The following is a 26,569-nucleotide window of genomic DNA, read 5'->3' on the forward strand; positions in this document are numbered from 1 at the left end:
CTAGAATCATGTTATCATGGTATGATTGTTTCTAATCCAAGTAAACAAAGGAGCTTGAGGAAACATCTGTTGGGCTTATTAGAGCATCTGAAACTTGTGTACTGGGAATTGTTATTTCCCGGGTAGTTCAGTGGGTAAAGAATCCTCCTGCAATGCAGGAGACCCTGGTTCGATCCCTGTTCGATATCCTGGAGAAGGGATAGACTACCCACTCCAGTATTCTTGCCTGGAGAATCCCCATGGACAGAGGAACCTGGTGGGCTGCAGTCCATGGGGTTGCAAAGAGTCAGACACAATTGAGCAACAAAGCACACAACACTCTTTCTTTAGTCTATGAAACAGTGCTCTGAATATGGAAGATATCCGGATGGGGCGTGGCCTGAAGACCAGATGATTCTCATTTAAATCCTATCTTTCTGTGCTCTTAGATGGTCGTTGTTGTTGTTGTTTAGTCACTCAGTCCTGTCTGACTCTTTGTGACCCCACAGACTGCAGCATGCCTGGCTTCCCTGTCCTTCACCATCTCCCTGAGTTTGTTTAAACTCACGTCCATTGAGTCAGTGATGCCATCCAACCATGGGGGTAAAATACTGACATGAAATGCCAGAGAGCAGATGCCTTTCTAGAAGGATGATGGTGATGCCGTGTCCTTGGAGGGTATCAGCTGAACAAAGACTAAGACTTTTGGAGACATTAATGCATCTGCCTATTGTGGGAAGCAAATAAAATAGTGTTCCTTTAAATTGGCTGGGCAGAGATGTCTTCAGTGGGCCTCTTTCAGAGGCAAGAAATGCTCTTAGATCTCCTTATTTAGGAGAATGGGAAAAAGCTCACACAAAGATGGATTTGGCAAGAGGAAATTCAATCAAGTACTGCTTACAGGATCACCCTGAAATTCCATCTCATCTTGTATTGAATCAGCTGAGGAATTAAAGAAATACCTTAAAGTCCTCCAAAGGAAGAAGGCTTGAAACAGCAGGAATTCATTGTCTTTGGCTACAACTATTTCTAAAGGGAACCCTGGAACCGCTTCTTTGTGGAGAAGAACTCTAGAAATATTTTCTGAGCCTAGAAGCAATAAAGAACAAAAATGGGTGTTTGTTATGTCTATATCCGTTTGCTGTTTCCTACCTTGCATCTGAGTGGGAATCTCTACTTTCCTTGACCTGTCCTTTTCCTGAAGGATTTTTAAAGACTTTCCAGGTACCTATACCTAACACTGTCCAGAAGAGCTATTTTTCACAAGAACTCTTGGGACTGTGTCAGGAGTGCAGATGTTCAGCTATCAATTCTTATCCCAAGTCTCAGAAAACAAAATTCTGGAAAAAAAATTATTATAGCATGCAGTAACATAAGCAAACACATATCGGTTCTTCATTTTATAGATTATTAAAATTTCCTTCATATTCTAGGAAGTCCAACAAACCTCTTATCAGTAAAAATATTTCCAGGAAAATAATCACATTTTTCAAGACTTAGCCACAGACACTGAGCTTCTGAAGACCACCACCAACATTCTGCACTGAAGTTCAGGTATTTCCTAGAAGCAATTTAATCCACTCAGTAAGGATATTAAGGCAATATGATTGCAATGAGTTTGGTTAAGAGTATAAAGTTGAAATAAAATCATTATTTTTAACTCCAAGGCCACAGCACTAGACCAGAAAGTAACATACATTTCACTATTTAGGAGGTATAAATGTGTTAAGCAAATCTAAGCCTCTAAACTTTCTTGCTTATTTTAAGGAAAAATTTCCAAAAAGAGGAAAGGGAATTAAGTTGAAATTCCAATCCAACCTTTTAAGATCTTGATTTAAAGTTTTAATATCAGTCTTATCATCATCATATTGGATAGTTCAACATATTTGGAATGACAACAGAACAAAAGGGAATGTATTTTGACTACCAGTTAATTAAAAATGTGCAATAATAATGTGAATTTGCTTCTGGAACAATATGTATAATCACTGGTCTTTAAATTTCACATAGATATAGCTTAAGTGAAAATGTTCATAGATTCTTTTTAACTTGGTGTCTAAACTGTGTTATTCCAGTGAGTGCCTGGTTTTGAATAAACACAAGGTTCTTCTCATTACCTTGATTACTACGAGCTGTTTATCTTGCAAATAATACTAATTATCTCCATTGAGAAATGTGGGAAGCACTCTTTCTGATTAGCAACCCTGGGAAGGCTGACAGCCCATTAGTAGCTCTTGAGGATGGGTGGGTAACCCTGGAAAAATACACTCGTGTAAAGCATACAGAGCCAGCATGCTTAGGACTGTCTGCAGCATTGACTCTATTAGGAGGATAAAAGTTAGCTCAGGCTCCAGATCCCAACTGTCTCCAGGTGTGCTGATCCTTCCCTGAGGTGTGCTCTGGTCGAGCGGCAGGCCTGGAAGGCCTGGCAGGCCTGGCATGGGAAGCAGCTGCCTAACAGCATCCTGCTGCTGCTGCTAAGTCGCTTCAGTCGGTCAGACTCTGTGTGACCCCATAGATGGCAGCCCACCAGGCTCCCCCGTCCCTGGGATTTTCCAGGCAAGAACACTGGAGTGGGCTGCCATTTCCTTCTCCAATTACCAGCATCCTGGATTCCTACAAATCCATACAAGTGCACACATGCATACACAGACAGACACATACCAAGAAAAGTCTTCCGGGGAAAAATCTCACTATAGTTAGGGTAGTTCTCTATGGCAGATATGTTCCTATATTTCTTTTATGCGTTAACCTTCATATAGAAGTGGTAAGATACACAAAGCTAATTCTTATCTGTCTCATTACTTCTCCTCTGAGGATTTACTAATGATTTGCTTACCTTATGGAGCTCTTCCATATCAATACACAAGCCTGCTTATTTGATTATGGGAGACAAAGATGACTAATGATGTTGTCTTTTCAGACCTAATTCAGGCATTTTGTTCCTTAAGATTTTTTGCCAGGGTGTGGTGGGGGTGGTGGTGGTGGCTTGACTTGGTTAAGCCATGTGAACATCTAATAAATGTGAAAATTCCAAAGCTTCACTTGGTTTATATGGCCATATATATCAGCCCTCCTTATAGTCCACCAATTACTGGTAGCCTGTCTGGGCTCATAAAACTGGAGATAAAGCTGGCCAAGTCAGAACCGAAGGAGCTGTTTACAACAGCTAATCTGTTTTACTGTGTCGTCATATGTCATTCTGTTACCACAGTTGCTTTTCAAATGTGACCATAACTAGTCAGAAAACCATTCAAATAAATCAGCAAATTGTCAACATAATTGCAGCCTGGGAAGAGGTATAATAAAGGTGAAATATTTACAAATGAAGTTAGAGGGGAAAACTCTATTAATGTAGACGATGAAAGAAAAAAAAAAAAAAGCCAAAAAACTGAGGATACAAAAATTCCCTAATCTGGAAGTGGGAATTTCCATGGGGTATGAGTGTATTTAAGAAAGTCTCGTTAAGTCATGGAAAAAAATCTCCTACAGTTGGAGTTTTCAAATTCTTTCAGCCACCACACACTTAGTTATCCTTTTTTCCTTTGTATATATTTCTCATAACAACACCTACATCCTTGTAATTTCTAAAGTACTTATCTCAGAGCAGTTTCTTTATTTTAAAAATGAATGGTGTGAAAATGTTCCCAAGACTTGTATTATTTTATGGGCAGATAGGGAAGCATTATATTTACTTTAGGCCTATTTATTAACTCTGTATTCTTTTTCCAAGGAATCTTGGCTGTCAGTCATGTTTTTCTTCCTTTACCAATCTCATATTTAATAGGAAAAGACAGTACTATGATTATGTGATTATTAAAAGACCACAAAAAGAAAAAAGTAAAAAAAACCCTCTAATTGAGAATGGGATATCTTTTTCTAGGAATTCAGCTTGAGAGAGCTCACAAAATGATTGGATTCCAAGAATAATCTTTTATACTTGTCTTATATATATTTTTACTGTTAATTTTCATGGAGACTATATCTTGGTAAGTTTTAACTGGAAAAAAATGTGCCATGTTTATAAGTACATGTGTATATGTGTGTCTGTACATTTTAATAGCTATATTGAGCTGGGAGGGGGTGTCAGATGGGTCAGAATTCTGGTATCTCACCCCAATCCTCTGGGAAATAGATGAGGTCCAGGGGGGAAGGATCTTGCCATTAGGGGCAATGGTTTATTCAGTGTTTACAACTTCAGCATTTAACACAGTGCTTGGTCCACTGGAGCGCTTAATCAATGAACAAAGAGGACAAAAAGACATCTGACAACTGAAAGTCGGGACACATGTTCTGAGAAAGAGCCCTATTCAATATTGTCCTCTACTGGCTGAATCTCTCATTTCCTAACTTTTGTATTAGGATCCTCATCATGGCAGGATCTCTTGCACATAGTAGATACTCAATAAATGAGCTCCACTGAAGTAGCAAGCTAGATCAGAAGTCTGCTGTCAACCCAACACACTAATAACAATGAAAACTAAATGCACATCCCCAAACCCAAACAGTCCCAAAAGAGATACTCAGTAGCCTATGAGTATCTTAAGCATCTTAAGCCTATGAAATGCTTAAATTATGATCTGCACCTTTGACCTAACAAGGCCCAATAGTACACGGAGCACTGTAGAAGGCCTGCCTTCCAAATGCTGAACATAAAACTTGACACCCCAAATTTCACTCATCTGGGGAATTCACTCTGTGATGACCTCATTCCTTGATGGTGCCAAATGAATAAAGTGTTATTAACATAGTCTCAAAAATAGCTGGGCACTCGCTCAACCCTGCGACTCATTTCATCCTGCATGAAGGACGGGTGCTCGTGCTGAAGGCTCAGCCAATCTGCCTCCTGATTAAGCATAGTTGGGCAGGAATTAGAGGGAGATAAGGGAAGCGGGCAGGTCAGGATGCACAAGTGTTGAGGATAGTATCTCGGTGCTGGGCACACTCAGTGGAGACTTGAGCATCACCGCCCAGGGCCTTCAGCCTGGCAGGTGTGAATGAGGCTGGGCCCATGGCAAGCATGAGGATAAAGACATCTGGGGAGACAACTCAGCGCTTGCAGGGGGTGGGGAAAGCCACTTCCCCAAGTGGGAGAGGCAGGAACCTACTTGGGGGAGCAGGCTTTCCAAGAGGTCTAAAGGCAAGGTCAAAATTCCAGATGGAGGTTCAGGAAAAGAACCCAGATCAAAGGCAGGTCACCAAAGGTCAAAATAATAGCAACTGCGTCTCAGCAATGAGAACGGAGCCAGGAGCAAAAAGGTTCTGAATTTGAGCCACGGCAATCAAGTACTTTCATGTCCACTGACTTCTTTTCCTCTTCTTCTCCCTCCCCAAAGACATGGGCTTGGGGTTAGAAGGCTCAGCGTGAGTCTGTGTTCATTCATTATCTTACATGTGATGATGAACCTCTCTGGACTTCTATAAAGTAGGAATTTTCCCTATTTCTACCTCACAAGATCATTATAAGACCCCAGTAAGATCATAAAGAACGGACTATTCCGTAAACTTAAAGGGTGACAAAAATATTACCTGTTGCTATAATTATTGTTGAAATGACTATCCAGCCGGCTCAGAGTCAGAAATGGTCTCAGATGATGGCTCAGTAGATGAATTACGAGCCCTTTTGCAGGGCTCAAATGTTCAGCTGATAAATGGTCTGACAACTGGCTTGGCATTCTGAACACTGTCTATTGTAACTTAAGCATCATTTCTATCTCCACTGATAACATGAAAAGCATCTGGGTCGTGGGTGGGTCCATGACATCCTTTCATATGGTCTGGTAAGCTTTGGAGCGTGTTAGTGACCAGCCACTGGCGCCTTTCACATTTGCTGAGCTGCAGTCTGAACATCATTGTTTCGACTTTTGACTGTGTCCATGGTGTCTCGAAGAGAAGAGAAATCTCTTCATAATCAGCTTATCCAGTGTGAGCTGAAACAATGCTCCTGTGTGCCTGGCTGACCCCGCACTTCCTCTCTCATGATGGGGGCCTTGCTGGATCTTCGGGGATGAGGGCAAATTCATCAGAGGACAATGTATACTGTTTTGGTATAGCTTTGCCAGTAGTCCTGCTGTTCTCAAGTTGAAAGAGGGTATGGAAGTCCCAACTCTAAAAAATGTCTTTGATCAGCAAATTTTAGTTTCAGTAAGTCAGTGATATGAAACATATCAATATTAAGAGATAAATCAACCAGTACTTTCTTAATAATAGTTGGGGGGGAGGTAGTTGTGTTTCAAATAATACTGTTTTCAGTGTTTGTCACAGCAATGTGGAACACCCCTATTGAATTCCTATAGCGTAAAATCTCCCTGGGATGTTTTAAAACTTGGTTCCCAAAAAGCACGAGACTCATAGTTTTGAAAAGATCTAAGCTTGCTGTCCTCTCTTAACATGCAAGGCCTGAGGCTAGCCCCAGCTGACAGTTTATTATCTCTGAATATTTTTTTAGTTATTTTTATAGTTTCACTAATAAAATAGACATCCCTGAGTTGCTTTAAATGTAGGCTGATTTTCAGGGCAATAGCTTTCCAATGTGGGGCTTCCCTGGTGGCTCAGATGATGGATAATCTGCCTGCAATGCAGGAGACCTGGGTTCGATCTCTTGGTTGGGACGATCCCCTAGAGAAGGGGATGGCTACTCACTCCAGTATTCTTGCCTGGAGAATTCCATGGACAGAGAAGTCTGGTGGGCTACAGTCCACGGTGTCACAAAGAGTTGGACATAACTGAGTGATTAACACATATAACTTTCCAATTAAGGTAAAAGAGAATATTATTTCGTGTCTTCCTACAGATACCCAAACTATGGGTGGCAGGACCATAGTGCAAGGTGTGGGCACAGGCGATGGTGGGCACCAAGCACACAAACAAGCATTGAATCTACTCTTCTGGATCCCAAAGCAGACCCAAGGCAGTCTCAAATTGTATCACAGATCACAGTTTAATTGCTATGTTGTGTCAGACTCTTTTGTGACCCTATGGACTGTAGCCCTCCAGGCTCCTCTGTCCATGGGATTCCCCAGGCAAGAATACTGGAGTGGGTTTCCATTTCCTTCTCCAGGGAATCTTTCCGACACAGGGATCAAACCATGTCTCCTGCACTGGCAGGCAGGTTCTTTACCACTAAGCCACCAGGGAAACCCATATCATATATGTATACGTAATTAAAGTGAGAAAACAAAGACCAAGGTAACTTTTCAGTAGAAAGAAGACACTGCAGCCAGGGATGAATGAGGTCCTGAGCACGTGTTGTGAGGTCTTGCCTGGCTGGGGAGGTGGCTTACAGACTTAACGCTCAGTCTGTTCTAGCAGCCAAGGTGAAAAATCAAACCCAGAGCACTACATGACTCTCAGGGTCCCCCTGTTGGTCTTAGAAGGTTCTTGGGGATTCACAGTCTTGGTTCATGATGCTGCAAAGTAAAAGCATTTGGTTTTTTATTTGAATTGAATCTTATTTTTGACTCACAGCAAATATTAAATTCTGTGGTCTCCCGTGGTCTGAACGCCTAAACCGGGCTCTGTTTCAGGCAAGTGTGTTAAATCCAGCTAATCTCTTACATATGAAAATAAAATTCACTTGATTGGTAAACAGCCATCTTGTAAATATACATGGCAAGTGAAAATTTAAATTTGGTCAAACTGCTAATAATTCAGGGAGAAGGCAATGGCACCCCACTCCAGTACTCTTGCCTGGAAAATCCCATGGATGGAGGAGCCTGGTAGGCTGCAGTCCATGGGGTCGCTAAGAGTCAGACACGACTGAGCGACTTCACTTTCACTTTCCACTTTGATGCATTGGAGAAGGAAATGGCAACCCACGCCAGTGTTCTTGCCTGGAGAATTCCATGGACGGAGAAGCCTGGTAGGCTGCAGTCCATGGGGTCGCACAGAGTCAGACACGACTGAAGCGACTTAGCAGCAGCAGCAGCTAATAATTCAAATCAAATTGAAAAATGTATCATGTGCAATCACCATTCTCTCATGTTTCTAATACATTTCAAAAAAGTACTAATGGTTCCTTATTGCTTATTTCATATCAAACTTGGATCAAACTGATGGTTATGACCTCTCGATCAAGATCTGATGTTGCCAAGACCCCTGTTAACAGCTGTCCCAGTCTGCACAATGATGGAGAGTGAGCATGTCAGGAGTCTCAAAAGGAGAGGGTGACAGGTGGGTGTGATCCAGCTCCCTGTCACCTCAGCAACCACCTGTGACGGGAGATCCATCAATGGGCAAGGGATGCTCTTTGACAGACAGCTTCATTCCTTTCGTCTGTCCTGTTATTTTATAGCAACACTGCAGCAGATATTTTATCCTCAACAATCAGACAGACACAGCACAGAAAATACTTCAATAGGGTTTCTATAAACAGTTCACTGGGTAGCTCACCATCTCTAACCCTCATGTATTAAAAGATGGAAATCACTTTGCTCATTTTAAGGTTAAGACTATACCATGAGACAGTTTAAAATGGCACAATACATATAGGGAATTAGTTTAATAATTTATTTGAAAATAAGTCTGAATGGAGCTCTTGCAATCCCACAAAAAGTTAAGTATAATAGATCACCATTTAAATATGTGCCTCTAGCCCCCAGAAGTCATATAAATACTATGTGGTAAGTGGATTGATTCTTTTTTCCAATAAACACACCAGGAATTGTACTTACAAATAAGCGTTATTGCTAAAAATGCTCACTTTTGGGGGTTATATGCTTGTACTAAAATGCTGCTCACGCTAAAATTCTATTTGAAATTTCTCTTCAGAGTTGCTGCCAGAGGAGATTACTATGTCATATAAGACAGAGTGCTTCTATTTTACTGTCACTTTTTGCTTCCTCTGAACAGTTTTACCCAGCTAGATTACCCAGCCTTTCCATCAGGCTTAGGTGTGAATGTCTTTGACTATTTCTAAGGGCCTAATAAAACCTCTGAAGTCAGGGGTTTACAAAGCTAAAGATGCTCAAAAGGATGTGTTGCAAGCTGTAACGTCAGTTTCAACAGAGAAGCACCCAAAATACTCTGAACGACTATACTCCTGCAGAAGCTGTACCGTTTCCCCATGTATCTATCTTGAAAGGAGAAACACTTCACTTGGATATGTAAACCTTGGTTTGTTTAAAAATGTCACTATGTTTAAAAATAATTTTATTACTTTATGGTTGGATCTTGTATGACTAGAAACAAATAAATGAGCTTCATATAAAAAGTGCTGTCACGTGCTTTAAGTACAGATGTGTTGAGACCAATCTATTCCTTAGAACTGAGGCAAACAGTGGAAGGAGATGAAGATGCATGGCTAGTAAAGCAGGATATCTCTCGGAAAGATGGACAACATCATCACCAGTTAAAATATTAAATTCTGTCGGGCTGACAAAAGCAGAAAGGAAAGCAATTCTGCTACTTCTGGTCAATGGCTGTACCATGAAGAAAAGAGAATCTTTCTTTTTAATGTCCACAAGCCTTTTCTGAAGGGCATGCCTCTTAATAACCTTCATTAACTTCTGTTTGGCCTAAGAGTTGTCTCTTTTCCAAAAAAAGTTTAACACAGTCTCAGTAGAGATTGTGTTTATTTAAGCTTGTTGGAAAAACATTCCTATCATTTCAAGAATGACTAAATATTTTTCATTCACATAGCTGGCATTCCAGACTATGTTTTCCTGCCTCCGTTGATTAGATGAAAATTAGCAGGCCCAAGTCTGAACTATTAGATTCGATGATTATCTTAGTAGGAAAATTATGAGACTCCTGGCAATAATGCCCTTTTAGGGATGGGAAGTGAATAGCAGAGGAAGCAGAGAGGAACCAGCCCCTTCCAAGACCATTGCTACAGGGAAATACTTCAGAGCGAGGACTGCTGAAGGCTAGACAATCAGAGACAGGGGTTTCTAGTCAAGTGTTTCAGAATCAGCTCCAAACCATAACATTCTAAAGTTACTTGAAATACCTAAAGCTTTTTTAAATTCCCAGAGAAAAATCAAAATACTATGATATTCATTCATGAATAATTTAGGTTCAAGGCCACCGAGGTTGACACAAGGTCATCTGCTATGCATTTGTTACCCCGCATATGACCTTATTTGGACAAGCCAAAAAACACACTGTGCTATATTTTAATCTCCATTTATGGAACTAGTTTCCAGGACACTTAGAGTTAAAGGATGAAAGAACATGCCTAACAGTCTTTCAGATATTACGACTATTTTATTATTCTTGGCCTGCTAATAATAGCCTAGTATATGGCACTGAAGCAGTATCACCCATCAACTCAGTTTTGATCCCTGTTATGTACCAGAACATTAATATCATGTGACCTGTGGCATCTTTGACTTCACAGACTCTGGGGTCAGCCAAACTATGTCTGATTCCTTGCCACAGAAGCAGTAGCTCAATCATTTGAGATACTGTTTGGTGAGGAAGTATTATGGGCAGGGTTGGAAACATTTTTTCTTATTTCAAGGAATTCCCACCCAGATATGTGCCTGGTACAGACTTTTCTGGCAGGCCAGTAGAAATCGCATTTGAAGGATGGCTTGATTCAAACTATATCATCAGGATTTATAGGGAAGAATATAGTGCGCCCATAAAATTAGGATTGATGATGAGGAAGACAGTCTTCTATTTGACAGTTCAAAAACCTCCAGCTCTTTAGAGGAGTCTAGCATGTGATCTATCCAGTGTGCTGATGCTGAAGTGGCTCACTAAATCAACAACAAGGTCAAGAAACACCTAATGTCCTTGCTTCAAAACTGTCCCAAGTAGGACCAGGATTTCCAAAATAAGGGATTCAAGAAAGCCAGGTAAGCAGGAAGAAAGCCAATGGTTGGTTCCATCCTAAGTCCAGAGAATTAGAAAGAATCGATGGGCAGGGAATCAATCCTATTCCTCCACTTCAAGAGTTGGTTAAGTCCAGGTTAGCAAAATTACAAGGCCTGCCTGAAACTCAGTTCAGTTGCAGACAATAACTCTGCAAATAACATTCATTTAAAGTTTTCAATGACAGAAAAATCTTTTAAATACCGAGGCAGGTAGAATAATATGATGGACCCTCACACATCTATTACTCAGCCACAGCAATCTATGACTACTTGATTTCCTGAGTGAATCTGGAAACAGATTTTGCCTTTGTTTCAGAAAAACATAAATAGTAGAAAGGAAAGTACCCATTGTGATTGGAAAGTACCCAACCACAAGCAGGGAATTTATTTACTAGCAACTCAAAGCCTAAGACTGAATGCTACCTAGTAAACTGTTACCTATGTTGTTTCTAGTTCTTGAAAAGTGAGACTCTTGGCACTGGCTCTGAAATCCCCAGGGTCATGGAAATCGTCAACTCCTCCCAGCAGGAAGACTCTGCACACACGGGGCCTAAGGCACACTCAGGTCACAATGGCTGCCGGGGCAGGGTCCAGCCACAGACCAAGATGAGACAGCAGATGAGATCTGACATCAAGGCTCACCAAGGATGATGAAATCCTTATCTCCTGCATCAGGTGTCACAGCCAAGCTAGCCTCACAGTTGTCTCCATAGTCTGCATTTTTCTGTTGAGTCATCAGGTCATGTCATTACATCATGCGGCCAAATTCCCCTCCCCAACACCTTATCTTACCTTTAATGATAAAACAAACAGTTTTGTTTTTTTGATAGAAAATGGCACTCTGTCCTTAGGGTCTCTCTGATGTTAACAATCAACCAAGACAGCATTTATACCTTGCATTACTGGGAAATAAACAAGCAAATTATTCTCAATACCTAAAAGTGATATTAAAAAGTCTAGCTGGAAACAAGGTAGTGGCCTCTATACATTCTCAAAAGCTGGTCAAAAAGCAGTATGTAAAATGTGACAGTAAGCATTAGCCTTAGAGGGTCTGGAGAAGCCCACTTGAACTCTGTGGTTCTGGACTGCAGGGGATGAATTGAAAGAGGATGAACTGCAGTTTACAAACCAGGCTTGGAAGGCTGTTCCTGGGAGGGAAGGGAGAACTAAGTGCTCATCATGAGGGTGAGTGGCCAATCTGAGCTTACTGGTCAACCCACCTGCAGATATCTGGACCCACTGTGTGCCAAACACACTTCATGCAGCACTCTGGTTTCTGTCCTCAGAGCACACTGTCAAACAGAAGCATTTAAACATTATTCTTTGGTCAGCTCACCAGAGGTTAGCATCTGGCCTCTTTAACAGCACTGGTTAAGGAAACCCTAGATCAGAGTCTGCTGCCTTACTCCACTCTTTTCCTCACTCACTCATTCATCATCCATTAACTAACTACTTTTCAGCACCTACTTTACATGCCAGGTGCCATTTTAAGGATTCAAAAACATATGGTAAAATCCTAGCTCATGGGGGATGTAGCCTCTTTCAGGTTACTGGTCAACCCAGAGGATGCAGAGCATTCTGTCTCAGAGGCCGCATTCCCGTGGGGTCCACAGTCAAGGCTTTAGAGATACTGCTCTGCAACTTTCAAGCTGTAGGAACTTGGACAAGTCATACAACTTTTGAATTTTGGATTCTGCAATCACAAGTTGGGATGGCAGAACCTGCCACAGAGGGAAGTTGTGAGTATCAAATTGGCTGATGCTCTTAAAGCACTGAGGTCTGGCTCACAGTCAGTATACAAGAGGTAGTAGCTACTCTCATTAAGGGCTATACAATAAGACAATGCAGAGTGCTAGAGGCTGAGGAAGACAATTCTACTGCCCTTCTTTTTCATTTTTTGTTTGTTTTTAAGACAATATGGACATATCTCCCACATGGACGCTTAAACTGCAAACTTTACATGTTGTTCTGTGTATTTCCACTCTAGGTTTTTACAAGGGCCAAAAAAATAGAAATAATGTGATTGATGAATAAGAGGAGAAACAGAGAGCCAACAGAACAAAACATAAGAAGAATGAGGTGGCTTATCTGTATACCTGAATTGGCTGTTGACACTAATTTGCTAAGACTTAATCATGACAGTACTTAAGTGCCAATTTAAAAACCACTTAGGTACTTGTGAATTGAGGTAGCTGTCAAGTTAACAGCATAGTCTTTAAGGGTCCCCAAGTTCACATCCCCAGTCCTCCAGGAGTAACCAAGCACATTATGTTGTCATTTGGAAGGTATGTATCTCTAATAACAGCAGCAGTCACAACAAGGCTTTTTCCTCCCTACAGGACCTAACACATCATATTTGTTGATGCAGTAATTTATTTAGGAAGCATTTAAACCCACAATCCTTGTGTGGGATCTGTTTCATCAAATTTCAGACCCTGACTATGGACCTTGGGATTGCAGCTAATAAGGGTGAGAGCCAACCTTGTTACACAATTGCGTGCCGAGAAATTTATTGTGTATAAATTGAATAAATACCAGTGTTTCTGTTTTCCTCCAAATAATTCTGGCTGATTATCCATTAAACAACAACACCTTGCTTTCTTCTTATTTTGTCTAATCCTTTGGCTCTTCTGAAATCACTGAAAATTCTATTTAAATATGCTATTGAATAACTGCTGAGAAAAATATTTTCAAATAGTTTCAGGGTCTTTCTTGGATCCTAAAAACTAAGCAGTAAGATTTATTTGCCTTGCATAATTTTCTAAGCTTATTGTTATTAATAAATAAATTTACTATTATTCATAAACAATAAACTTTTACAATCATTATCCTAAGCTGTGCACTGTTTTTTGATCCCCATACCAAAAGAAGAGCATCACCGACACAATGGACATGGATTTGAGCAAACTGAGAGCCCATGGAGGACAGAACCTGGTGGGCTACAGTCCATGGGGTCGCAAAGAGTCAAACACGACTTAGCGACTGAATAACCACAACCAAAAGAATCTTTCGGTCTTCTGAAAACATCTTAAAATCAGAACATTACTGAAGAGTAAACACAATATTATATGAAACTCACTAGTTAACTGACTTTAAGACAAAAACAAGAAACAGAAGGCAAAGTAGTTCTCCGAGACCTAGATAATGGAAACTCCTGAAAGCCTGGGTGAAGGGACAGAAGTGCTGGGGCACAAGACAGACAGACAGGAACTGAGGCCGCAGTGCCTAACAGCTTGGAATACAGACGCCAAGTCTGGGGGGCGGAGACGGCCTGGGCGCGAGGCCTGAGAAGCAGATCGAGGCTGAGTCTCAAAGGCGTCCTTCCCCCAAGGCCCTCAGATTCAGGAGATCACATGGAATACACCTGGAGTAGCTGTCAAACTGCAAATGACTTCCTCCCCGTCAACTGACTTCCAGGTCTCCAACACAGGGCCAAAAGCCAGAGATGGAGACAGATATAAAGGAACCAGAAATAGGGGTATGAGGAGACTGAGATGACCTCTGGGAGCAAGGAAAATAGACACAAATGTAGCTGAATCTGACAGACTTCAGTCGACCCCAGCTCAGCCACATGTTGGCAACTGACCTTGGAAGAATTAACCTACATCTCTCCAAAACCTAATTTCCTCATCTCTAAAATGGGATCACAAGGCCTACAGTGGTGATGTGAGGTTTAACGAAATCAGGTATACATAAAAAGCACTTATCCCATAGCATCTGAATGTGTAGACATTCCTTTTTCTTCCTGGTTTAATTTAAAACAGCCGAAACAGTTTCTAAGTTTACTAGGAGATGTCCTTTATTTATCTTTGTGTCCAATGTGGTATCTGGATTACGGAAGGTGGTTAGTACATTTTTTGGAATTAATGGCTGGCTCAAACTGTCGCTCTTCTCAAACAGTGGAAGATAAGATTACAACCTGACTCAAATGTTATAGAGACCAAACCCTAAGTGATCAAGCATCTACATAATAAATCAGTTTTCTCACATATACTTTTTTTTCCTTCTATTCACCACCTGCTTCCCTTCTCTGCTCACCAGGATGGAACTGCTAAGACTGCAAAAGATGAATGCAAAACGATATGCATTCTTTACTTTTAGAAATGAAGCCTTATATTTTTTTTTTACAAGTTTTTTTTTTTTTTTTTAGTATTATTTTCAATCTATGATTCAAGACTCCTGAAGTTAAAAGGTTAGTGCTTTGGGTTATATATTTATGCTTTTTAAAATTAAAAAATTCTTCTTCATTATCATGCATACATATATACTTAAACACTGCAAATCAACAACAGATTGTCTCTAATTCTTAGGAACAGATAGTCCCATTTTAATCTGCACCAGCAAGGCATCCTTCCTTGTAAAGCTGACCGTATACCACCATACGTACTATTGTGCACTCCATTTTCCAGCACTGAAATGCTTCCTTTAGGGGATAGGAGGAGTATATTGCGAGGGTGGGGGGTGGTGCGTGATTTCCATAAAATTGGTCATCTGGAAGCTATAAAGTTTTGGAGTGTGGCAGCTGCATTGTAAGTAGAGTAATGGTGAGGGAATTGGTGATGTCAATAGAACCAGAATCCTCCAGTTTAAATTTTTATATGACATTTAAGATCTTTAATAACTCCAACCCCTCAGAGGTTAATGAAGCTAGTCAGGCAAATTCTGAAGACTTGAGTTGATTAAAATTGAGGTAGAAGCAAAAGCCTTCTCCACAGAGGACTCAGTCTACTTCACTGAATTTCTGAAAAAACTGGTCATTTCCTTAACAGCCTTTTTTAAAAATTCTAGAAGGATCCATCTTCTACAAGGATTAATTTCCGACCCACTTTGGTTCATTTCACTATGCAAACGTGTTTCTTAGTGATGGATACTCTCTATTAGATCTATCAGCATACATATTCAGTCTCTTTTATTAACATATATGGACCGGGGATTAAGACTGACTTGAATAAATGTGCAAAGAATCTTCCCAGGATGGTGAAAATGGCCTGGCTTAGGGGTTGAGATGGAAAGACGAGTCCAGGATATCTCAGGCATCTCTTCACTAAAAAGGAAGAGAGTTCATGAATGTAGGTAACCAAGACATAAGTGAAAGCCTGAGAAGAATTGCAAAGCCACAGCCATCACGATATTAGAAACAATGGACACTCAGAGGGAGGACTCTGGGCAGTGACAACTGCCTTTGATGGTTCCAGGTCTTTCTTCTAGCTGCCAGGACTCTTGGGCTTATAGAAGCATTACAAATTGAACAAACTATGCTTTGAGTATGGGTCTTATTTCCAATTTCATTTCCCTGTTTTGACCTTTAGATGTTAATTAGGCTTGTGGTGAACTGAATTTGAATGCATATATTCTTCGAGTGTAAAGTATTCAGTTAAGCATTATCTGCAGTGGTAAAATAAAGACCACACTGCTCTCACTGTAAATCTGCAGCATCTCCTCCAAATGATCAGTCTGGGCTGTATCATAAAATCATCTGCAACCAACAGCAGGAAGCAGACATTACACCTGAGGAAACAAAACGCAAGCAGGCACACACTGGTGGAAGTTGCTCTGACACGACATTCACCAGGGGCTCACTAGGATCCACAAGGTTTACCTTCGCATACAGGGCAGCACTCCCCAGGCACTTTGACGGGGCTCATGCAGCTTTGTCCACAGGCCGTCGCCACGCAGTGGGGCTCCCCATTGATGCACTGGCAGAACGTGCAGTCGTCTTCCCGCCATCGGTCCCCGTGGGCGTGGATCTGGCCATTGGCATAGCAGCCAGCGGGGTTGTTCAAAGGATACACAGGATCTAAATTAAAACGTGAATTCCAAGTAAGACTGAGGGCATTCTACATGTTATTTCTGCCTGCACCCAGAGACATTCTTTCCCCCCAGGTTCTCCTCATCAGCAGTTCTTTTCCAGCTGTGCTCAGCAGAAGCTCGGGGCTGCAGGAGGTGTCTCTAGGGGGACATGCAAAGGCAGCCATCACGTAGAATTTATGTTCACCCATCCTGACATGGCTCACAGGGCAGGGGACCTGAGGCATACAAGCCAGTGTGCAGGTGTTACTGTTTCCTAAAGGTGCAAAACTTCATGGATAGAGCTGTGGGGTGGTAATCAGAAAAAACAAAAAATGCAGATCCATTTTAGGCTCTGCGGATGCCTTCCGAGTTGTCAATTTACAAGTTTATTATACCTCAATTTCAGCTCCCTGTAAAGTAGAAAGAATAATGCTCCATCTAACTTACAGTGAGCCTGCTATTTCTAGGGCTAACTGGAGTCTACCTCATGGAGCCTGGAGGTCCCTGAGATAACACTGAGGCGTAGGCAGGCCCCTGAGGGGCTTATTCAGGACAGGGCAGATAGACCTTGTCTAAATACAGGGCACTGCTTGTGCCCTGGAGGGAACGCCGTGGACCTACACAGCTTTTTCTCCACCTGAGCTGAGTGGTCAAGCAGCAACTGAGGCTGTGGGACGCAGTTAACCAAGGCTACTGTGAAAGAGTTTTCTGAGGTTGTTGATAAGCACATAAATACAAAATCCCCAAACATCCTTATACATCAAAGTAATTAGATAAATCACTCAACGTTCTTTTTTCAGACACATAAAATCTGGCCTCAAGAGAAGCAAGTGCTTCTGTGCTGGGAGTAAAGTCCAGGCAGTTCTGAGTTTGGTCCTCTTTCTTTCGAAGAGGAGGAAAGTTTAGTTACGAGACAGTCAGAAGGCCAGAACTGAAGGCCATGCAGTCACAGCTTCAGAAAGGCAGTCTGTCAGCCACGGAAGCAGCCAAGAGACCTGAGATAGATAAGACTTCATAAAATTTCTTTATTAAAAAAAAATATTAGACTGCGTATTTCATTTCTACTTTGAGACTGGATCTGAATTCCAGGAAGTGAGACATAACTGGATCCTTGGCCAGACAACTCATTATAATTATTACACAGAGGTTCACATCTATGCTTTTATACCACCAAGTGTCACCAATTTCAGGGACGATTATACACTGGCTGTAGTGAGGGGACAAATCAATTGGGAAGGTTAAAAGCTTGATGTGACTTTCTTAAATCCCCTATGACACCTAAAAAGTGAACCATCTTTCTCCTATGTTAGCAAAAATAATTTCTAACAGGTGAGTGGGCCTCCCTGTTAGGAATGTACAATAGTTTGTATAATCTAAGCAATTTCAGATCTTCAGATTCTGTGGTAAATAAAGCTCAGATACTGAAAAGAGATGGGATTCTGAAAACAGAGTAAGTTATAGGACACGACATGAAATTCTGTCCTCTCATTTCACGTGCGGAGGTTAAGGGTGGCATGAGCGTCAGACGTGAGGTGGACATGCCTGACTCTGGACTGGAGGTCTGTGGCCCAGGCAGAGAAGAGGTACTCATGAGACCCTCCTTTCCGGGGAAACTGTAGTGTGGTTAGACCAGAGACACAGTTGGGCACTGTTCCTGGCTTTACCGGAAACTCAGGAGAGAAGTGACTACTTTTCTGACTATCCTTATCCTTAAAATGTGGGGGATGTAGCATGTGATATTCAGTTATCATTCTGAAATATCTGTTATTTCTGGAGAGCAGAGACAGGAGGGTCAAGCTTATTGGAGGAACATGGACCTATTATTTCTTGGAGGGAAAAGGGGAATAAAAAAAATAAAAAAGCAGACATTGGGGATCCTTCTGCCCAGGGCTACCCTGGACACTTGTCTGGGCCTTGACCTGGTGCCACAGCATGGCCCCACTCTCACCAGCTGCAAAGGCCAAGGAGACCTGCTCTCACCTGGAGGGGCACCAGTACCAGAAAGGAGGCAGAGTCGGGTCCTTTCTGAGCGGACTGCTTGGGCCTGTCAGTCACTAGAGCTGTCCTGTCCTCCTGCCCCCACCCACTCTGAGGGGAGTAGAGTGCGGGGAATTCTACTCTCAGGATGAAGAGAAAGTCCCAGGACTTGCCAAGAGACTGCTGGAACTGCAGAGGAGGAACAGAGAGTGCCTCCGGGAGACCTTATGTCGACCTGTGGAAACACAACCGCGGTCTACACCCAGGGGATAATTTCCCTCAGGGAAGTGTTTCCACATCGCCTTCCTGGCATTACCTAAAAGGTAAAACATGTGACAAAAACGGGGAATTCTTTTCTATTTTTGAGTGAGACTGAATTACGTCAATTCTGACGTTAACACTTTAAACCATGTCTATGCTTTGTTGTTTCTTGATTTCCTACTTTTGCATTCCAGTCCCCTATAATGAAAAGGACATCTTTTTTGGGTGTTAGTTCTAAAAGGTCTTGTAGGTCTTCATAGAACCGTTCAACTTCAGCTTCTTCAGCGTTACTGGTTGGGGCATAGACTTGGGTTACTGTGATACTGAATGGTTTGCCTTGGAAACGAACAGAGATCTTTCTGTCGTTTTTGAGATTGCATCCAAGTACTGCATTTCGGACTCTTTTGTTGACCATGATGGCCACCCCATTTCTTCTGAGGGATTCCTGCCCGCAGTAGTAGATATAATGGTCATCTGAGTTAAATTCACCCATTCCAGTCCACTTCAGTTCGCTGATTCCTAGAATGTCGACATTCACTCTTGCCATCTCGTTTGACCACTTCCAATTTGCCTTGATTCATGGACCTGACATTCCAGGTTCCTATGCAATATTGCTCTTTACAGCATTGGACCTTGCTTCTATCACCAGTCACATCCACAGCTGGGTATTGTTTTTGCTTTGGCTCCATCTCTGTTACTCCCATGTTACCTGGAGTAACAGGCAAATTTGGCCTTGGAATACGGAATGAAGCAGGGCAAACACTAATAGAGTTTTGCCAAGAAAATGCACTGGTCATAACAAACACCCTCTTCCAACAACACAAGAGAAGACTCTATACATGGACATCACCAGATGGTCAACACCGAAATCAGATTGATTATATTCTTTGCAGCCAAAGATGGAGAAGCTCTATACAGTCAGCAAAAACAAGAGCAGGAGCTGACTGGCTCAGACCATGAGCTCCTTATTGCCAAATTCATACTTAAATTGAAGAAAGTAGGGAAAACCACTAGACCATTCAGGTATGACCTAAATCAAATCCCTTATGATTATACAGTGGAAGTGAGAAATAGATTTAAGGGCCTAGATCTGATAGATAAGAGTGCCTGATGAACTACGGAATGAGGTTCGTGACACTGTACAGGAGACAGGGATCAAGACCATTCCCATAGAAAAGAAATGCAAAAAAGCAAAATGGCTGTCTGGGGAGGCCTTACAAATAGCTGTGAAAAGAAGAGAAGCAAAAAGCAAAGGAGAAAAGGAAAGATATAAACATCTGAATGCAGAGTTCCAAAGAATAGCAAGAAGAGATAAGAAAGCCTTCTTCGGCGATCAATGCAAAGAAATAGAGGAAAACAACAGAATGGGAAAGACTAGGGATCTCTTCAAGAAAATCAGAGATACCAAAGGAACATTTCATGCAAAGATGAGCTTGATAAAGGACAGAAATGGTATGGACCTAACAGAAGCAGAAGATATTAAGAAGAGGTGGCAAGAATACACAGAAGAACTGTACAAAAAAGATCTTCACGACCCAGATAATCACGATGGTGTGATCACTGACCTAGAGCCAGACATCCTGGAATGTGAAGTCAAGTGGGCCTTAGAAAGCATCACTATGAACAAAGCTAGTGGAGGTGATGGAATTCCAGTTGAGCTATTCCAAATCCTGAAAGATGATGCTGTGAAAGTGCTGCACTCAATATGCCAGAAAATTTGGACAACTCAGCAGTGGCCACAGGACTGGAAAAGGTCAGTTTTCATTCCAATCCCAAAGAAAGGCAATGCCAAAGAATGCTCAAACTACCACACAATTGCACTCATCTCACACGCTAGTAAAGTAATGCTCAAAATTCTCCAAGCCAGGCTTCAGCAATATGTGAACTGTGAACTTCCTGATGTTCAAGCTGGTTTTAGAAAAGGCAGAGGAACCAGAGATCAAATTGCTAACATCTGCTGAATCACAGAAAAAGCAAGAGAGTTCCAGAAAAACATCTATTTCTGCTTTATTGACTATGCCAAAGGCTTTGACTGTGTGGATCACAATAAACTGAAAAATTCTGAAAGAGATGGGAATACCAGACCACCTGATCTACCTCTTGAGAAATTTGTATGCAGATCAGGAAGCAACAGTTAGAACTAGACATGGAACAACAGACTGGTACCAAATAGGAAAAGGAGTTCGTCAAGGCTGTATATTGTCACCCTGTTTATTTAACTTATACGCAGAGTACATCATGAGAAACGCTGGTCTGGAAGAAACACAAGCTGGAATCAAGATTGCCGGGAGAAATATCAGTAACCTCAGATATGCAGATGACACCACCCTTACGGCAGAAAGTAAAGAGGAACTCAAAAGCCTCTTGATGAAGGTGAAAGTGGAGAGTGAAAAAGTTGGCTTAAAGCTCAACATTCAGAAAACGAAGACCATGGCACCCGGTCCCACCACTTCATGGGAAATAGATGGGGAAACAGTGGAAACAGTGGCAGACTTTATTTTTCTGGGCTCCAAAATCACTACAGATGGTGACTGCAGCCATGAAATTAAAAGATGCTTACTCCTTGGAAGGAAAGTTATGACCAACCTAGGTAGCATATTCAAAAGCAGAGACATTACTTTGCCAAAAAAGGTTCGTCTAGTCAAGGCTATGGTTTTTCCTGTGGTCATGTATGGATGCGAGAGTTGGACTGTGAAGAAGGCTGAGTGCTGAAGAATTGATGCTTTTGAACTGTGGTGTTGGAGAAGACTCTTGAGAGTCCCTTGGACTGCAAGGAGATCCAACCAGTCCATTCTGAAGGAGATCAGCCCTGGGATTTCTTTGGAGAGAATGATGCTGAAGCTGAAACTCCGGTACTTTGGCCACCTCATGCGAAGAGTTGACTCACTGGAAAAGACTCTGATCCTGGGAGGGACTGGGGGCAGGAGGAGAAGGGGACGACAGAGGATGAGATGGCTGGATGGCATTACTGACTCGATGGATGTGAGTCTGAGTGAACTCTGGGAGTTGGTGGTGGACAGGGAGGCCTGGTGTGCTGCGATTCATGGGGTCGCAAAGAGTAGGACACGACTTAGCGACTGATCTGATCTGATGCTTTGTTGTTAGGTCGCTCAGCCGTGTCCGACTCTGTGACCCCAAGGACTGTAGCCTACCAGGCTCCTCTGTCCACGGAATTCTCCAGGCGAGAATACTGGAGGAAGTTGCCATGCCCTCCTCCAGGGGATCTTCCCAACCCAGGGACTGAACCCGTGTTTCCTGGGTCTCCTGTATTGGTGGGCAGGTTCTTTGCCACTGAGCCAGCTGGGAAACGTGTTCTTATTATTCTCTAATTGGCAGCTTTCCTTACCTTCACACACAGGGCAGCACTCCCCTTCGGGCATGTAGTATCTCTCACAGCTCAGCTCACCGCACTGGGCAGTGAAGCAGATGGAAACACCCCCTTGGCATCGACAGAATCGACAGTTGTCCATTCGAAACATGTCTCCGTCACCGTACTCCACGTTGTTGAACACGCAGGCTGGCTTTGTTTCTAGAGGAGTTAAAACAAACAAAGCATATTCAGAGTCATTTCTGAGTGGTGCCCTTTCATGTTTTTCAAACAGCCTCTAGAAAATACTGCACAAGGTTAAAATTTAATGGAATTTTATTAAACTCAATATAATTTTTTTACAACAGAAGCAATAAAGCTATGTAAAGTACAATAAAATAAACAAAACACATCATTATCCCCATTATAACAAGGAATCAAAATTCCCCTTAGTAAAATCTATACTGGCTTCTCCTTACCCCAAATGAAAGTAATTATTTGACCATGAAACTGACATTTCTGATATGTGCTTTAAAAAGATTTAGTTTTGTTAAACAAAATGTGTGTTTTGCTAAATCACCATCTCAAGTAAACGATTCTGAATCCACATTACGTTTTGTTCTGCCTCAAAAAATTTCTTTAGGCCTGTTAGGTTATGTTTCTGTTTCTCCAGTGTTTTCTCTGAAATTCTTTTTTCTATTTAGTTAATAATCAATAATTATAATAGTGCTTGGCCTTTAAAAAACACTTTCTACATACATTACTTCACTTAATCCCCAAAACAAAGGTCTGATGTAGAAATACTTATCCTGAGTGTAGAAGTGAGGAAATCCTAGGTAATTTGTGCAAAGTTACATATTTAGCAAATGATAGAAGCCAAAACTATAGCTCTTCAACTAAAATCTTGTATTCTTCCCACTGTGTTTCAAGACTATGCTTTCTGCTAAGTACTCAAAACCCTGCATTTAGAATGATAATGATATCAATGATTTAAAATTTTTCTCTGCACAAAAACACTCTCCTCTAAATCTACTCCTTATCTCTAATTTTGGTTGACCTAAAAGAACTCCCTCCAGATACAGACATCAGAAGAAAAGGAAAACTACAGATCTATAGCTTTTATAAATATAAACATAAAAATACTCAAAAAAGTACTACCAGACTGAATCCAGCAGCATATAAAAAATATCATATACCAAGTGAGATTTATCCCAAGAATGCAAGGTTGGTTTAACATCCAAAATCAATTAATGTAATTAATTGACTATAATGTAATGTAATGTCTATAGAATAAAGGACAAGACCATAGGATCATCTCAACAGACAAAGAGAAAACATCTGAGAGAATTCAACACCCTTTCATGATAAAAAAACATTCAACAACTTAGCAGTAGAGGTGTTAAACAGCAACTTGATAAACGGCATCTATGATGTTAGCACATCATACTTAATAGTGAAAGCTGAATGCTTTTCCCCTTACTTAGCTCAGGATTAAGACAATGATGTCCCCTCTAACCACTATGATTCAACTTTGTACTGGAGGCTCCAGTCAGGGTAATTAGGCAAGAAACTGACATAAAAAGCACCCATATTAGAAAGCAGGAAAACTCTAATTACCAACAACATGATTTTGAATTTAAAAAGAAGAAATCTACTAAAAAACTATTAGAATAAAAAGTTTAGCAAGATTTCAGGGTAAATCTGCAACTCCAATAAACTGTATATCTACATACTAGTAATAAACGACCTGAAAATAAAGTTAAAAAATTCCATTCACAGTAGCATCAAAAAGAATAAAATATTTAATAAGTCTAAACATAAAGTACAATACTTGTACTCTGAACACTAAAAAACATTGTTCAAAGAAGATATAGAAGCCCTAAGTAAATGAAAATACATTCCATATTCATGGACTGAAAGATAATACTGGCAAGATGAAAACATTCCCCCAATTGATCTACATATTCATTCAATCTCTATCAAAATTCTAGTTTTTTCTTTTGCAAAAACTGACAAGTGAATCCTAAAATCAGTAAGAAATTCAAGGAACCCAGAATTGCCAAGACAAACTTGAAAAGAAGAACAAAGGTAGAGGAGTCACACTTTCTGATTTTAAGACAAACTACAAGGCCACAGTAGCAAGACAATGTAGTACTTGACATCAGGATAAATACAAAGTTCAATGGAATTGATTAAGAATTTAGAAATAAACTCTCATATTTTGTGACCTTTAACAATGGTGCAATCTGAAATTTGACATATGTAAGAACTTGTATCCAGAAAGAACAATAAAAATAACCCAATTGAAAAATGAGCAAATATTTGAACAGAAATTTATCCAAATAAGATACAGAAATGACCAATAAGCACTGAAAAGATGCTTAACATCATTACTTATTAAGGGAATACAAATCAAAGCCACAATGAGACATTGATTCATATCGTAGGATGGCTAAGATGAAAAAGACATAGATAATAACAAATATTTATGAGGGTGTGGAGAAATGGAAACTCTCATACATCTTGGTGAGTACAGGTGTCTTGAAAAAACTGTTTGGCAGTTCCTCAAAATATGAAACAGAATTACCAGAGGATCCAGCAATTCTACTCTTAGATACATATCCAGGAGAAATGGAAACATCTACCCACATAAAACCTTGTATACAAATGTTTACAGCAATGTTATTCACAGTAGCCAAAAAACAGAAAAATTCTAAACATCAGCCAACTGATGTACGATACACAAAATGTGGTATATCCATGTAATGGAATATTGCTTGGCCATAAAAAGGAATGAAGTTCTGATATATACTACAACATAAATGAACCTGGGGAACATTACGCTAAGCAAAAGAAGCCAGTCAAAATACACCACATGTTGTACAGGATTTTATTTATGTGAAAGGCCCATGATAGACACATCTACAGAGACAGAAAGTAGATTAGTGGTTTCCTAGTGCTGGAAAGTCTGGGGGACATAGCGGGTGACTTAAAGAGCTTGGGAATTCTGGGGGGATTGATGACAGTGTTCTAAAATTGTGATGACAATCGCGCAACTCTGCGAATACATTAAAAATCATGGAATTGTGCAACTTCACTTGGTGAAGTGTCTGGTATGTGTCTCTGTAAAGCTGGGAAAATAAAAGTAATTCCAAGGTAAAAAAGAAAAGTTCTCCTGAGCTAATGCAACCTATTTAAAAAGGTAGGAAAAACTGGATTATGACATACATAAGCCATGGGCTTCTCTGTCCTAACATCATTTCTCCACATGTCACTTTGCATGTTTGAAATACGTGAGATTTCCACTGCATTTTGAGTACATTTACATTTGTCTTGTACTTAGACAAACTAGTATTAATTTGACTTTATAACAATGTTGTTGAGAATAGAGAACAAGTATTAACATCTACTTCTTCAATGAGGAAAATGAAATTTAAAGCGATGAGGCAGCTTGCCTAAAGTCTCATCATTAGTGTGAGATGATCTGTGTGCATGTATTTTCACAAAGGCAGTAAATGTGCATGTCTGAACCTCTTCCCTAGCACTGGCTGGATATGCTATTTTTTTCCCCCCAGAAAATTCATGTCAGAAAGAATCATCTTATTACAGCTAAGAAGTCTATATGCTTTTACCTAACACACTAAACTGAGCTGGGATTGGAAGGAACTGGGCAGTTAAACCCCAAGTTCCAAAGTGCAGGAAATGAAGCACTTTTCACCAATCAAATTTGCATGCTGTGGAAGGAGGCAAAATACTGCCTTCTATCAAAATGCTGAGCTTCCGTTCAAATTGAAGAAAAACATTTTTTAAGAAACCAATCTATATTAATTACCTATTTGCCTTCATCAACCCAACGACCATCTGGGTGAAGCCACAAATCTTGGTGTGAGATTTGAAGAAGTGAGGAGGAAAGGTTGTGGTTGTGAACAAAGTGGCTCCAGATGAACTCGCTCTTATGGCGGGTTGTGTAGGAGCTTGAGTGGGAGGAGATGAGACTGACAAGAAGGCTAGGGCAGTTACGTTTCACTAGCATAGGCAGAGAGCAAGGGCGTGGAACTCAGAGAGATGGTGAGTCCCAGAGAACACAGCCTTGAAAACACAACTGATTCTTCAGGATTAAAAAAAAAAAAAAAATCACATGATATAATGAAATCCCTGTTTGCTGCTGAGACAAATTTAGAGAAGCTCTTCAGAAAAGTGCACAATAAAAATGGTTGGCAGTATCCTTTGAGGAGCAATGACCAATTACTTCGTCACCTGCTGGGGATAGAGGTGAATTTCAGAACTATAGGGAGGGTACCACTACCTCTGTAAGAGGACATTTTCCGTGGATGGAGAAAAGAATAATATTACAAATAGAATAACTTACTATGCAACTTGTACTTCTCAATGAATAAAAGTGCATATGCACTGAGATGCACAAAGTGTCTTTTTA

General features: G+C 40.9%; 1 protein-coding gene across 7 annotated transcripts in view; it reads right to left on the reverse strand.

Moving 5' to 3' along the window:
* Nucleotides 1-26,569, reverse strand: part of CRIM1 (cysteine rich transmembrane BMP regulator 1) — a 209,389-nt gene that overhangs the window by 60,102 nt on the left and 122,718 nt on the right. For all 7 annotated transcript variants that reach the window (XM_086327464.1, XM_086327461.1, XM_086327463.1 and 4 more), the window contains 2 exons: nt 22,174-22,356; nt 16,399-16,596 (listed from right to left, as the gene is read on the reverse strand). In XM_086327464.1, coding sequence (XP_086183590.1) covers nt 16,399-16,596; nt 22,174-22,356 — 381 coding nt within the window. The remainder of the gene's footprint in view (nt 1-16,398; nt 16,597-22,173; nt 22,357-26,569) is intronic.

The sequence above is a fragment of the Bos grunniens genome, chromosome 11, assembly GCF_055505025.1.
Source record: "Bos grunniens cultivar Pamir isolate PY7600 chromosome 11, Bosgru_T2T1.0, whole genome shotgun sequence".
NCBI lineage: Eukaryota > Metazoa > Chordata > Mammalia > Artiodactyla > Bovidae > Bos > Bos grunniens.